Here is a 12919-nt window from a genome sequence, read left to right as displayed (position 1 = left end):
TGTCTTTCTGTGTGTGTCTGAGGCCAGATTAGAAGCTATCAGTCTTCCTGGCTTCAGATCTGGCACTCTACCCACTGCCTTTAATAAATGTTTAGTTGATTGATTGATTATGAATTCATACTTCATGTTTCCATTTCATATTTTATATAATTCTAACTTCTAATAGTTTGAATTCAAATATATGGGAGCACTTCTGAGGATTCCTTATTAATACTAATCATAACTTTACTATATAAAAGGAGATGAAGCATTAATTACAATTATTCATACCTGCTAACAATCAGTGTGAAGTAGAGGTGCACTGCATAATATATATCTGAGAATGATACAGATAAATAGACATGTGCAGGAATCAACATTCCAACAAGGGTAAATATCATCAGAGAAGCAATAAATCTGATAGTTTTCCAGAACCTGCATATTCAAGAAAAACATATTTGAAAATTAAAAATAATTCCTTTATATTTAAAATTTTACATACTATTTGAATCAGTATCACTTGTTTCTAGCTCAACTTGAAAGAAATATAAATATTAATCTATAGTATTGATTAGGACTAAAACATTACAGAAATTGGATTCACCATGGCCTCTGTAGGTATTCCAGAAATACTGCCTGCTTTGTGGAGTATTCCTAATCTGACTCATGAAAGTGAGATCTAGAACTTTTGCCATTTTATCTGGAAGCTACTACACCAGAGTCTGATGTATTATGCTGTGGTTCCATATTCCCATTTGCTTTTGTGATGGTATAAGGATTTAAGGTCTCTTCAACCTAGAGGGAAGTAAATTGCATTATTTCCCATTTCCAGATTCTACTTTGAAACTAGCAGCCTCTAATGACTCTATATGCAGCTGAGGTTTCCATACATCTCTGTTAAAGGGGAGATCTAGGACGGAAACTAATTCATGAGAAGAAATGTTTGCCTATGTTCTTGGTCCTATCTTTTCCTTGAATATTTCCTTTTCAAGACATTTTGTCTCTGAGGCATAGAGGTTGCTTCCAGCTCATCAGGAATATTTTATGAATATAACACTCACAAAAATAAACTCTCTAAAAACATTAAAAAGTAAACATATTTTAAAAGAATAACAAATCCAGAAGATAATCAGAAAACTATTTTGTAGCAAATATCCTAATAGTTGGTCCTATTATTCAGGATCATATCCAGTGAGATTTATTCATCCAGTAAACTTTGGTTACCTGCCTCATTTTATGTCTAAACAGCACTGTCTTTCTTGTACATATGGACTAAAAGGCCACGATGGTCAAGTCCAGGGTTGGGGAACCTGTGGCCTTCTAGGTCGTTGGGTACAGCTTTATGACTGAGTCCAAGCTCTACAGAACAAATCCTTTTATTAAGGGGATTTGTTCTGTGAAGTTTGGATTCTGTCAAAGGGCCACATTTGAGGACCTAGAGGGCCACATGTGACCTTGAGGCCTCAGGCTCCTCACCCTAGTCAAGTCTGCTCTATTGCAGTTACCTTCTTTTTGGCCAAACTGTGACAGTTCTAGAGAACCACAATGACCTTGGTGTTCAGTTCAATGCTTTACTTTGTAAGGGTTGGCAAACTGACATCCAGACCAAATCCTGACAGCCATCTTTTTTGTACCACTCCTAATTAAGAATGGTTTTTACATTTTAAATAAAGTTTTACTGTATTTAAAATTGGCTTCACAAAAATAACTAGAAGGCCAAAGTGGCCCTCATGTTAATTTGCTGACCACTGGCAAACTACTTTTCTTACATGATTCAGAGTTACTGATTAGTATAATTTCATATGAAGACATATCAGTTACTCACTTGAAAAGGAAAAGCTCAAGTCCTGGTTTAAAGCTTGTAGAATTTAAAAAAAGAGCTGACACAGACAAAGAAATAATTCCAGACATTCCACTCCATTCAGCTATTTGAAAAAGCAAACAAAGTGTTAATGTATCATTGATTTTACATATTCATATATGCATGTGTGTATATCAGTGATATATATATATATATTTAGAGAGAGAGAGACAGAGAGAGATGGAGAGAGAGAGATAGAGACAGAGAGAGAGACAGAAACAGAGACAGAGAGACAGAGAGAGAGAGAGAGAGACAGAGACATAGAGAGAGATAGAACTGTCTCTGCATCAGAACACAGTTATTCCTTCCACATTGCAGGGATTAGGGGCACAGCACCCTTTCGAACAATCTAGAAAATACATGTAAAATTTTTAGCCCTCCCTTCATACCAGAGAGAACTCTGATTTTTTTTTCTTTTTCTTTTATAAGGTGTTTATAGTACCTTATTTTAAAATTTGGGTTAAGTATTTGGTCATAGACTCTGTGTCATCTGCAAGCTTTTGACTGTCATCTTCATCTTCTTCAAAACTCCCCCCAAATTCCTGTTTAATTTCTTATGTTGAACTGTGATAGGGAAAGTTGAAGTGTGGAAGGGATAACTGTAATCACATAGAGTGACTTGATAGCATGATGACCTTATGGAGTTGCTTACTACTACTAACTACCTATTGAATATCTATAGATTCCTTAACTTCAACATGACTCTAAAAAAACTAATTACTTTTCCCCCTAAACCTTACCCTTTTCTCAACTTTTCTATTTCTGTCAATAAACTTTTCTATTTCTCTCAATCCCATTCACTCTCATTCCTAACCTTAGTGCCATCTTCAACTCCCCATTCTCTTTCACTGCCCCTTCTCATCTTATCTGTTATCAAGTTCCATCAATTTTATATTCACAAAATCTCTTATATGTCTCCTTTCCACTAACATTGACACCACCCTGGTGCAGATGCTTATCACCTCATGGGTAGAGTATTGTCATAGTTTTCTTTTCTCAGGTCTCTCCCCACACTAATCTATCCACTATTCAATTACCAAAATGATCTTCCCTAAAGTGCAGGTTTGATTAGACCTTAAACTATATTATAAGGGGAGAGCATTGTTGAAGTGTAAAATGGATAATTTTGATTATTTTAAATTAAAATTTTCTTGCATAAATAAACCTATGCAGTCAAGAATAGAAGGAATGCAGAAAATTGGGAAAAACTTTCATAGATAACCTCTCAGATAGAATGTGATTGGTTGGAATATTTCTGTGGCATAAGAAATGATGAACTGCTCGAGAAAAACATGGAAAGATTTGGATTTATGAAGGAAGATGCAATCACCTTCAGAAAAACAGATGACAAGTGGAAATAAGCATAGTACAGTCTTATAAATATATGTATTAGTATATACATGTATGTTTATAGATATCTATGTATATGGTATATATATGCATACAGAAGTACATACATTTGTATGTATACGTGCTTAATTGTAGCTTTCTTGGGGAGGAAGGAAAAATAAAGTTAAAAGTGCATAGTAGAAAAGAAAATCGAAAAGAAGCAAAAAAGGACTAGACAGTTTTGAAAACAATGCATAGTATTTATTATATAAGTTTTCTTGAAATGGAAATTTATTGTTTTTTATTGAATTCCCTCATGTTCTGCTATGTACATGGCAATTTTTTTTCTTATTTTGTATTTAAGTTTTAAAGAAACTTAAAAACCTACAAAAATAAATAAATAAAATGCAAGTCTGACAGTGTCCCTCCTCTGCTTCATAAACTGAAGCGGTTCACTGTTACTTTTAGCTAATATAAAATCCTCTGACTTTTAACGCTTTCTATACCCTGAAGCCTTTCACCTTTGCTATCCTCTTCATGTGCTCTATAATCCAGGAATACTCACCAACTTTCTGTTACTCATATAAGTAGACTCCATTTCCCAGATCTATGCCTTTTCCCTAGCTATTGCCCGTGACTGGAATGTGCTCCTCTTCATATCTGTCTTCTGGCTACCAGGACATTTTTCAAGTTCCAGCTAAAATCTTACCTACTACAGGAAAACTTTTCTACCTTCCCTTCTCCCTCTCCATCGCACAATGCAAGTGCCTTCCCTGTGAAATGACCTCCCAATTACCTTGCATATATTTTGCACATAACTGTTTGCATGTCTTCTCTTTAAAGAATGTTAGCTCCTTGAGGGCAGGAATCTTGATTTTCCCTTTCTTTGTATTCCTACTATTTAGCACACTGTGTGGTAAGTGGTAAGTGCTTAATACATGCTTACTGACTGATTGTACTTGAATTTCAGATAGTGCAGTGACTGTGAGGGTATTTGGGAAATTCTCCACGTCATCAGGGTTACCCCAAGGTTTTCAAATGCCTGCTACACATTTGTACTGGGTAATATGTGTCCAGTCCCATGGCTAGCTGTGGTCACTTATGATCAGCTTTGCTAATAAGCAGAGTTGCTAACAATCCCAGGAAATAGGTGTTGTTATTATCCTCACTTTACATTTATAGAAATTGAGGCAAACAGAAGTTAAATGATTTGGCAAGGGGTAGCACAATTAATAAGTATCTGAAACTGGATTTGAAATCAAATCTCCCTAATTCCAGGCCCAGTGCTCTATCCATTGCATCGTCCAGTTTCCCTGAGAGAAGATCATTATTTCTGAATAATTCAATGAAAACAAATCTGATTGAACAGCTACTAAATACCTATTATGTGCAGAGCAAGTGGCTAGATACTGAGAGATTAGCAAAGTTTAGTTAAGACAAGGTTCCTTCCCTCATAAAGCCCATAGCCTAGCAGAATAAAGAGTCATAAAGAAGTTTTTCACTTACCCACATAAAAGTTGATGTACATTAATGAAAAACCAAGCATTCCTTCACTGACATTATCACTAAATATTTTCTCAAGCCAAAACTGGAAAATTTTGTAGTTTACAAATCCAAAAACAACACTTCCCAGAAGTTTTTTCGCAATTTCATTAACAATATTAATACCTGCAGAAAATTGGAGTAGGGAAATAAAAAGTTGAAATATCTATCCCAAATGTGGATCCCATCCTGACTCCATCCCAATTTCCTATAAGGAAATTACTTTTGGATGAGGAAAACGAGGCATTAATAAAACAATTCCCAGCATCGTGGTAAATCAGCAATACTGCATCATGACTAGGAAGGTAGTTTTGCTGCAGGTTGTTCATGGTATTTTAAAAAAAGTTACCATTGTCTTCGAAGTATAAATATGAATAATTCTATAGTCATAGGATAGACACTTGAAAAACACTTATCTTAAGTGATTAAGGAGTGGAAACAGTCAAAAATAAAAAGGAGCAATTAGAGTCATAGTTAAAAAAAAAGCCAAGAGATTAAGAGCAGCTACTTTGTGAAATGTGTTGTATTAGGCAATGAGCACAGAAAAAATGAAACAAGACAGTCTCTATTCTTGAGGAGCTTGCAACCTACCAGAATTCAAAGAAATAAAGACTAGCAAGAATGAAGGAAGAAAAGAATAAAATATTTTTTAATGTTTATTTATTTTTAGTTTTCAACATTCATTTCCACAAAATTTTGAGTTCCAAATTTTCTTCCCATCTCTCTCCTCCCGCCACCCCATAATGCCTTGCATTCTGATTACCCCTTCCCTCAATATGTTCTCCCTTCTATCACACCCCTCCCTTTCCTTATCCTCATCTTCTCTCTTTTCTTGTAGGGCAAGAGAGATTTCTATACCTCATTACCTGTATTTCTTATTTCCCAGTTGTATGCAAAAACAATTCTCAACATTCGTTCCTAATACTTTGAATTCCAACTTCTCTCCCTTCCTCACTACCCACCCATCCCCACTGAGAAGGCAAGCAATTCAGTATAGGCTATATATGTGCACTTTTGTAAAAGACTTTCATAATAGTCATGTTGTACAAGACTAACTATATTTCCCTCCATCCTATCCTGCTCCCCATTTATTCTATTCTCTCTTTTTACCTTGTCCCTCCCCAAAAGTGTTTACTTACAATTATGCCCTTCTCCCATTTGCCTTCCCTTCCATCATCCCCCTTATCCCAATTGTCCCCTTCTCCCCTACTTTCCTGTAGTGTAAGGTAGGTTTTCCTAGCAAATTGAACGAGCACGTTATTCTCTCCTTAAGCTAAATGTGAAGACAGTAAGCTTCACTTTTTCTCTCTCACCTCTTCCCTTTTCTCTTCCACTGAAAAAACTTTTTCTTATCTCTTTTATGAGTGAGTTTGCCCCATTACATCTCTCCCTTTCTCCTCCCAATATATTCCTCTCACCCCTTAATTTTATTTTAGATATCATCTCTTCTTTTTCCACTCACCCTGTGCTCTGTGTGTGTGTGTGTAAAATCTCTCCAACTACCCAAATACTGAGAAAAGTCTCAAGAGTTACATGTATTATCTTTCCATGTAGGAATGTAAACAGTTCAACTTTGGTAATTCCCTTAGAATTTCTCTTTCGTGTTTACCTTTTCATGCTTCTCTTGATTCTTGTGTTTGAAGTCAAATTTTCTATTTAGTTCTGGTCTTTTCATCAAGAATGCTTGAAAATCCTCTATATCACTGAATGATCATTTTTTTCTCTGGAGTATTATACTCAGTTTTGCTGTGTAAGTGATTCTTGGTTTTAATCCTAGTTCCTTTGACTTTTGGAATATTATATTCCAAGCCCCTCAATCCCTTAATGTAGAAGCTGCCAGATCCTGTGTTATCCTGATTGTATTACCACAATACTAAAATTGTTTCTTTGTAGCTGCTTGCAATATTTTCTCCTTGACCTGGTATCTCTGGAATTTGGATACAATAGTCCTAGGAGTTTCTCTTTGGGGATCTCTTTCAAGAGGTGATGGATGCATTCTTTCAGTATTTGTTTGCCCTGTGGTTCTAGAATGTCAACGCAATGTTCCTTGATAATTTCATGTAAGATGATATATAGGCTCTTTTTTGATAATGGCTTTCAGGTAGTCTCATAATTTTTAAATTGTCTCTCCTGGGTCTATTTTCCAGGTCAGTTGCTTTTCCAATGAGATATTTCATATTATCTTCTATTTTTTCATTCTTTTGGTTTTGTTTTGTGACTTCTTGGTTTCTCATAAAGTCATTAGCTTCCATCTGTTCCATTCTAATTTTTATTTTTATTTTTATTTTTTTTATTAAACTTTTAACATTTATTTTCACACAATTTTGGGTTACAAATTTTCACCCCTTTTATCCCCTCCCCCCCCAAACCCGAGCTTTCTAATTGCCCCTGTGACCTATCTGCTCTCTCCTCTATCCTCCCTCCCTGCCCTTGTCTCCGTCTTCTCTTTTGTCCTGTAGGGCCAGATAGCTTTGTTGACCCCTTAACCTGTATTTCTTGTTACCCAGCGGTAAGAACATTACATTTGGTCCTATCACTTTGAGTTCCAACTTCTTTAGCTCCCTCCCTCTCCACCCCTTCCCCTTGGAAGACAGGCAATTCAATATAGGCCATATCTGTTTAGTTTTGCAAATGATTTCCATACTAGTTGTGTTGTATAGGACTAACTATATTTCCCTCCATCCTATCCTGTCCCCCATTACTTCTATTCTCTTATGATCCGTTCCCTCCCCATGAGTGTCGACCTCGGATTGCATTCTCCTCCCCATGCCCTCCCCTCCATCCTCCCCCCACCCTGCTTGTGCCCCTGTCCCCCACTCTCCTGTATTATGAGATAGGTTTTCCTATCAAAATGAGTGTGCATTATATTCTTTCCTTTAGTGGAATGTGATGAGAGTAGACCTCATGTTTTTCTCTTGCCTCCCCTCTTTATCCCACCACTAATAAGTCTTTTGCTTGCCTCTTTTATGAGAGATAATTTGCCCCATATAACTTCTCCCTTTCTCCTCCCAATATTTCTCTCTCACTGCTTGATTTCATTTTTTTTTTTTAAGGTATGATCCCATCCTCTTTAATTCACTCTGTGCACTCTGTCTCTATGTATGTGTGCGTGTGTGTGTGTACTCCCACCCAGTACCCAGATACTGAAATGTTTCAAGAGTTACAAATATTGTCTTTCCATGTAGGAATGTAAACAGTTCAACTTTAGTAAGTCCCTTATGACTTCTCTTTGCTGTTCACCTTTTCATGGTTCTCTTCATTCTTGTGTTAGAAAGTCAAATTTTCTTTCCAGCTCTGGTCTTTTCATCAGGAAAATTTGAAAGTCCTCTATTTCATTGAAAGACCATTTTTTCTCCTGAATACTCAGTTTTGCTGGGTAGGTGATTCTTGGCTTCATTCCTAGTTCCTTTGACTTCTGGAATATCCTATTCCATTCCCTTCTATCCCTCAATGTAGAGGATGCCAGATCTTGTGCTATCCTGATTGTATTTCCACAATACTTGAATTGTTTCTTTCTAGCTGCTTGCAATATTTTCTCTTTCACCTGGGCATTCTGGAATTTGGCCACAATGCTCCTAGGAGTTTCTCTTTTTGGATCTCTTTCATGCGGTGTTCTGCGGATTCCTTGAATATTTATTTTGCCTTCTGGTTCTAGAATCTCAGGGCAGTTTTCCTTGATAATTTCATGGAAGATGATGTCTAGGCTCTTCTTTTGATCATGGTTTTCAGGTAGTCCCAGAATTTTTACATTGTCTCTCCTGATTCTATTTTCCAGGTCAGTTGTTTTTCCAATAAGATATTTCACATTATCTTCCATTTTTTGAATCTGCGCGGTATGTTCTGAGATATCTTTCTCGAAAAGTCCTTAGCGTCCATCCGTACCATTCCAGTTTTGAAAGATCTATTTTCTTCAGTGAGCTTTTGAATCTCCTTTTCCATTTGGTTAATTCTGCTTTTGACAGCATTCTTCTCCTCATTGGCCTCTTGCACCTCCCTTGCCAGCTGAGTTAGGCTAGTTCTCAAGGTGCCAATTTCTTCAAGATTTTTTTGGTTCTCCTTTAGCAGGGAGCTGATCTGCTTTTCATGCTTCTCTCTCATCCCTCTCATTTCCCTTCCCAGTCTTTCTTCCCCCTCTCTAACTTGATTTTCAAAATTCCTCTTGAGCTCTTCCATGGCCCGAGCCGATTGGGTGGGCTGGGACACAGAATCCTCGATTTCTGTGTCTTTGCCTGATGGCAAGCATTGTTCCTCCCCATCAGAAAGGAAGGGAGGAAGTGTCTTTTCTCCGATAAAGTACCCTTCAATAGTTTTATTTCTTTTCCCTTTTCTTGGCATTCTCTCCAACCAGTGGCCTGACCTCTGAATGTTCTTCTCACACCCACCTTGCCTCCTGGTCCTCCCAGCCAGCGTTTGGGGACTGAGATTCAAATGCTGCTTCCCGCCTTAGGGTTTTTGGCGGGGGCAGGGCTGCTATTCAGTGTTAAATTAAGTTCAGGTGCTGAGGTCAGGGGCAGGGCCGCCTCTCTGGCTCAGTTCCCTCAGGGGGTTTATGCACAGACCTTCCATAATGGATCCAGGCTCCCGCCCGTTTGGGGAGCCCCTGTCTGTAGCCGCCTCTCAGCTTCTATCTCCTGGGGGGACCCGAGCCGTGGGGGCACCCCACTCCCCTCTCAACCCGCCAAAGAGACTCTCTCACCTACCCCCGTCAGTCACCTGTTGGTGGGGGGGCTTGTGCCGGTGCTGGAGAACCCATCTCTGGAGCCTTCTCGGATCTGTACCTCTCGGAGCCGCGGCCGCCGCCGCCGCAAGTCCGGGCTGGGCTCTGCGTCTGCAGCGCGACGGACCTTTTGCGAGAGGTTTGCAGGTCCCTCTGTGGGTGGGGGGACCCATGTGGCCGCTGGAGATCCCGTCCCCGTAGCCCTCTCGGATCTTTTCCTCTTGGTGTTGTGGCTGCGGCAGGGCTGCACTCTGCTCCCCGACCCGGCGCCCAGTCCACGGCGCGGAGGACCCCCCTGCGAGAGGTTTGCAGGTCTCTCCGGAGCAGATATCTCCCTCGCCCCAATATTCTGTGGTCTCTGGGTGCAGAATTCGCACTGGCTTGGTCCCCTCTAGCCGTTCTGTGGTTTGTGGGTTCGGAGCTATGTGTATGTGTGTCTTTCTACTTCGCCATCTTGGCTCCCCCTCCTCCATTCTAATTTTTAAAGAACTATTTTTTTTCAGTGAGCTTTTGAATCTCCTTTTCCATTTGGTTAATTCTGCTTTTTAAAGCAGTCTTCTCCTCATTGGCTTTTTGAACCTCTTTTGTCAACTGAGTTAGCCTATTTTTAGAGGTGTTATTTTCTTCAGCACTTTTTTGTGTCTCCTTTAGCAAGCTGTTGACTCACTTTTCATGATTTTCTTGCATTGCTCTCATTTCTCTTCCCAATTTTTCCTCTACCTCTCTTATTTGATTTTTAAAATCCTTTTTGAGTTCTTCCATGACCTGAGACTACTGCATATTTATTTTGGAGGTTTTGGATGCAGAAGCCTTGACTTCCTCTGATGGTATGCATTGTTCTTCCTCATCAGAAAGAATGGAGGAAAAGACCTGTTCACCAAGAAAGTAACCTTCTGTAGTCTTATTTTTTCTCCCCTTTTTGGGTATTGTCCCAGTCAGTTACTTGACTTTTGAGTCCTTTGTCAAAAGGAGGGTATACTCTAGGGACCTGTAAATTCTCAGTTCCTTCAAGGTGGCACAATCAAGGGAGAGGAGTTTACTCCTCTCCTGGCCTGTGTACTGGTCTAGGAGAAACCAAAAGCTTTTCTGCCCCCAAAAGAATAAAATATTAAAAAGATGTCAGAGAAGATAAATACTAAAAATTGCCATTACTTTTAGTGATAAAGAAATTTTAGGGGACTTTTGAGAGAGGATATTCAGTAAAACATTGAGATCAAAAGTAGAATTCAAGGGTTTGAAGACACTAGTTATATGACTGAGTTTAGGGAGGAGAGAGGTAAGACTAGTAGTAGGGCAAAAGGAGAACTGAGTATATTTGTAGACAAATAGAAACAAGGCAGTACAGAGAAAAATTAAAGATGCATGAGAGAAAGGGGATAATCATTAGAATAAAGACATGAAGATAGGACATTGGGTCAAAGACAGGAAATGAGGGATTAGTTTTAGCTAGAATGAGAACTTCTTTCTCTGAGAAATGAGAAAATGATGAGATAATATGAAGAAATATTGAGGATCACATGATTATCAGTCAGTGAAGTAGAAAACTGCTATAAACGTGGATGGTGAAGGTATTTGGGTATTTATGGAAGGAAGGAGGAAAATGTTTGGAATAGTTGTTGTAGAGGATGAGATAAAAAGTCAGTAAGGATAGAACACACTAACAAATAGCAGAGAGGACCAATCTGATAGTATGGAGTATGAAACCATCTTGATTTTATGGTTTTAATTCAACAGTCTGGGAACAGCAAAGAGATTGCACAATAAGGGTTTACATAGGTCAGAGACTAGCAGTTCCAAAGTGACAGAAAATTTGAGGTAGAGGGAGGAAATGAGTAATAATTCTTGCATGGTATCTAGTAAATTGTTAAAATTGTAAACAGTGGGGTCAAGACTGAGCAAAAGGCAAATAAAGCTATAATTGGGGAGAAAAATTGTGAAAAGACCAGAGGTCATGATAAATGGATGAACAGAAAAAATTCTAGGACCTCATCACTATCAAAATAAGAAGGGAATTGACAACCAATAGAAATGTTTATCAAGCTATATGCCTCCTTCTACATTTCTGTAAAATGTTTGTAAGAATAATCTTTCCATCCATCAGGTCAGCTAAGTGGGTACAGTGGATAGAGTACTAGGCCTGGAGTCAGGAAGATTCATCTTCCTGAGTTCAAATCTGGCTTCAGACACTTACTAGCTACGTGACACTGGGCAAGTCACTTAACCTTGTTTGTCTCACTTTCCTTATCTGTGAAATGAACTGGAGAAGGAAATGGCAAACCACTCCAGTATCTTTGCCAAGAAAGATGTCCATTTGAGGTTATGAAGGGTTAGACACAACTGAAAATGTTTAAACAACCACAACACATTCATCAAGGGGATCCTTGATTAAAGTGTAAGATGGAGGCAGGTAAGCTTTCACAAATTATATTCCAAACTAGACCACATCCTTACCATTATGCTAGTGATGGAGATTCTACTATGCTTATTATTTTTGATTATACAAAAACATTTCATTCAAGAAAGCAAAAATAGTCTTATTATTAATATTTTAGTTCAAAGGGCAGAGCCAAGATGGTAGAGTGGAGGAAGCAGAGTTCTATCAACATTCCTCTCCAACCAACTTTAAAATAAAGCCTCAAAATGAATTCTGGAGTAGCAGAGCCAAAAAAAGGTCAGGATAAGACATTTTTCCAGCCCATGATGACTTAGGAGTTAGAAGAGGTCTATGATACCTGGTAGGGACCAACTGGAAGCCCATGTGGAAGCAGGATCAACACTGGGCTGCTTCTTAAGAGTGGCAGCAGCACTCTAGGAGCTCTGAACCCAGTTGTCTGACTGGGTAGAAAGCAATTACAGGGAACTCTGAGCTGACACAGGGTGCAGGATCCTGTTGCGTTGCTCACATATGCTTCTGGATCACCTTTCCAGGGCAGAGAGAAACACGTGTTTGGTCACAAGGGAGCAAGGGCCCAGGTACCAGTTCCTGGCCCCTAGAGGGTGGGGGGAAACTTTCAGGGTAAAAACCAGAGTTCAGACCAGGAGAACAGTGACCTCTCCCATAATCACATCATTTTGGAAACACTACAGACCCCTAGAACTAGCTCTGAAAAAGCAGCACAAAAAATCCTAGAACTCCCCTAGGTGAACAGTACCTAACCTTAACAAAAAGTTCAAAATCAATAAGTAGGCTGGAAAAATAAGGAAGCAATAACAACAGAAGAATCTGACCATAAAAAACTACCATGGTGGCGCTGGCGGGGAAGACCAGGACATAAACTCAGAAGAAAACAATGATGCAAAAAACAGCTACAATCAAAGCCTCAAAGAAAAATGCTAATAGGACACAAGCTCAACAAGAATTCCTGGAAGATTCAAAGAAAAAGACAAAATTTATAGAAGAAAAATTGAGAAAAGAAATGAGAGTGAAACAAGAAAATTATGAAAAGAAAGAATTAACAGCTTGGTAAAAAGTCCCCAAAAAATTATTGAAG

The 12919-nt window shown here is 38.7% G+C and overlaps 1 protein-coding gene across 3 annotated transcripts in view; it reads right to left on the bottom strand.

Moving 5' to 3' along the window:
* SLC9C1 (solute carrier family 9 member C1) overlaps positions 1-12919 on the bottom strand; it is a 96815-nt gene that overhangs the window by 52824 nt on the left and 31072 nt on the right. For all 3 annotated transcript variants that reach the window (XM_072614017.1, XM_072614016.1, XM_072614015.1), the window contains exons 8-10: positions 4676-4837; positions 1805-1904; positions 271-414 (exon numbers count right to left, since the gene is read on the bottom strand). In XM_072614017.1, coding sequence (XP_072470118.1) covers positions 271-414; positions 1805-1904; positions 4676-4837 — 406 coding nt within the window. The remainder of the gene's footprint in view (positions 1-270; positions 415-1804; positions 1905-4675; positions 4838-12919) is intronic.

Source organism: Notamacropus eugenii, chromosome 5 (genome assembly GCF_028372415.1).
Source record: "Notamacropus eugenii isolate mMacEug1 chromosome 5, mMacEug1.pri_v2, whole genome shotgun sequence".
NCBI lineage: Eukaryota > Metazoa > Chordata > Mammalia > Diprotodontia > Macropodidae > Notamacropus > Notamacropus eugenii.
This window is presented reverse-complemented; position numbering and strand designations above follow the sequence as displayed.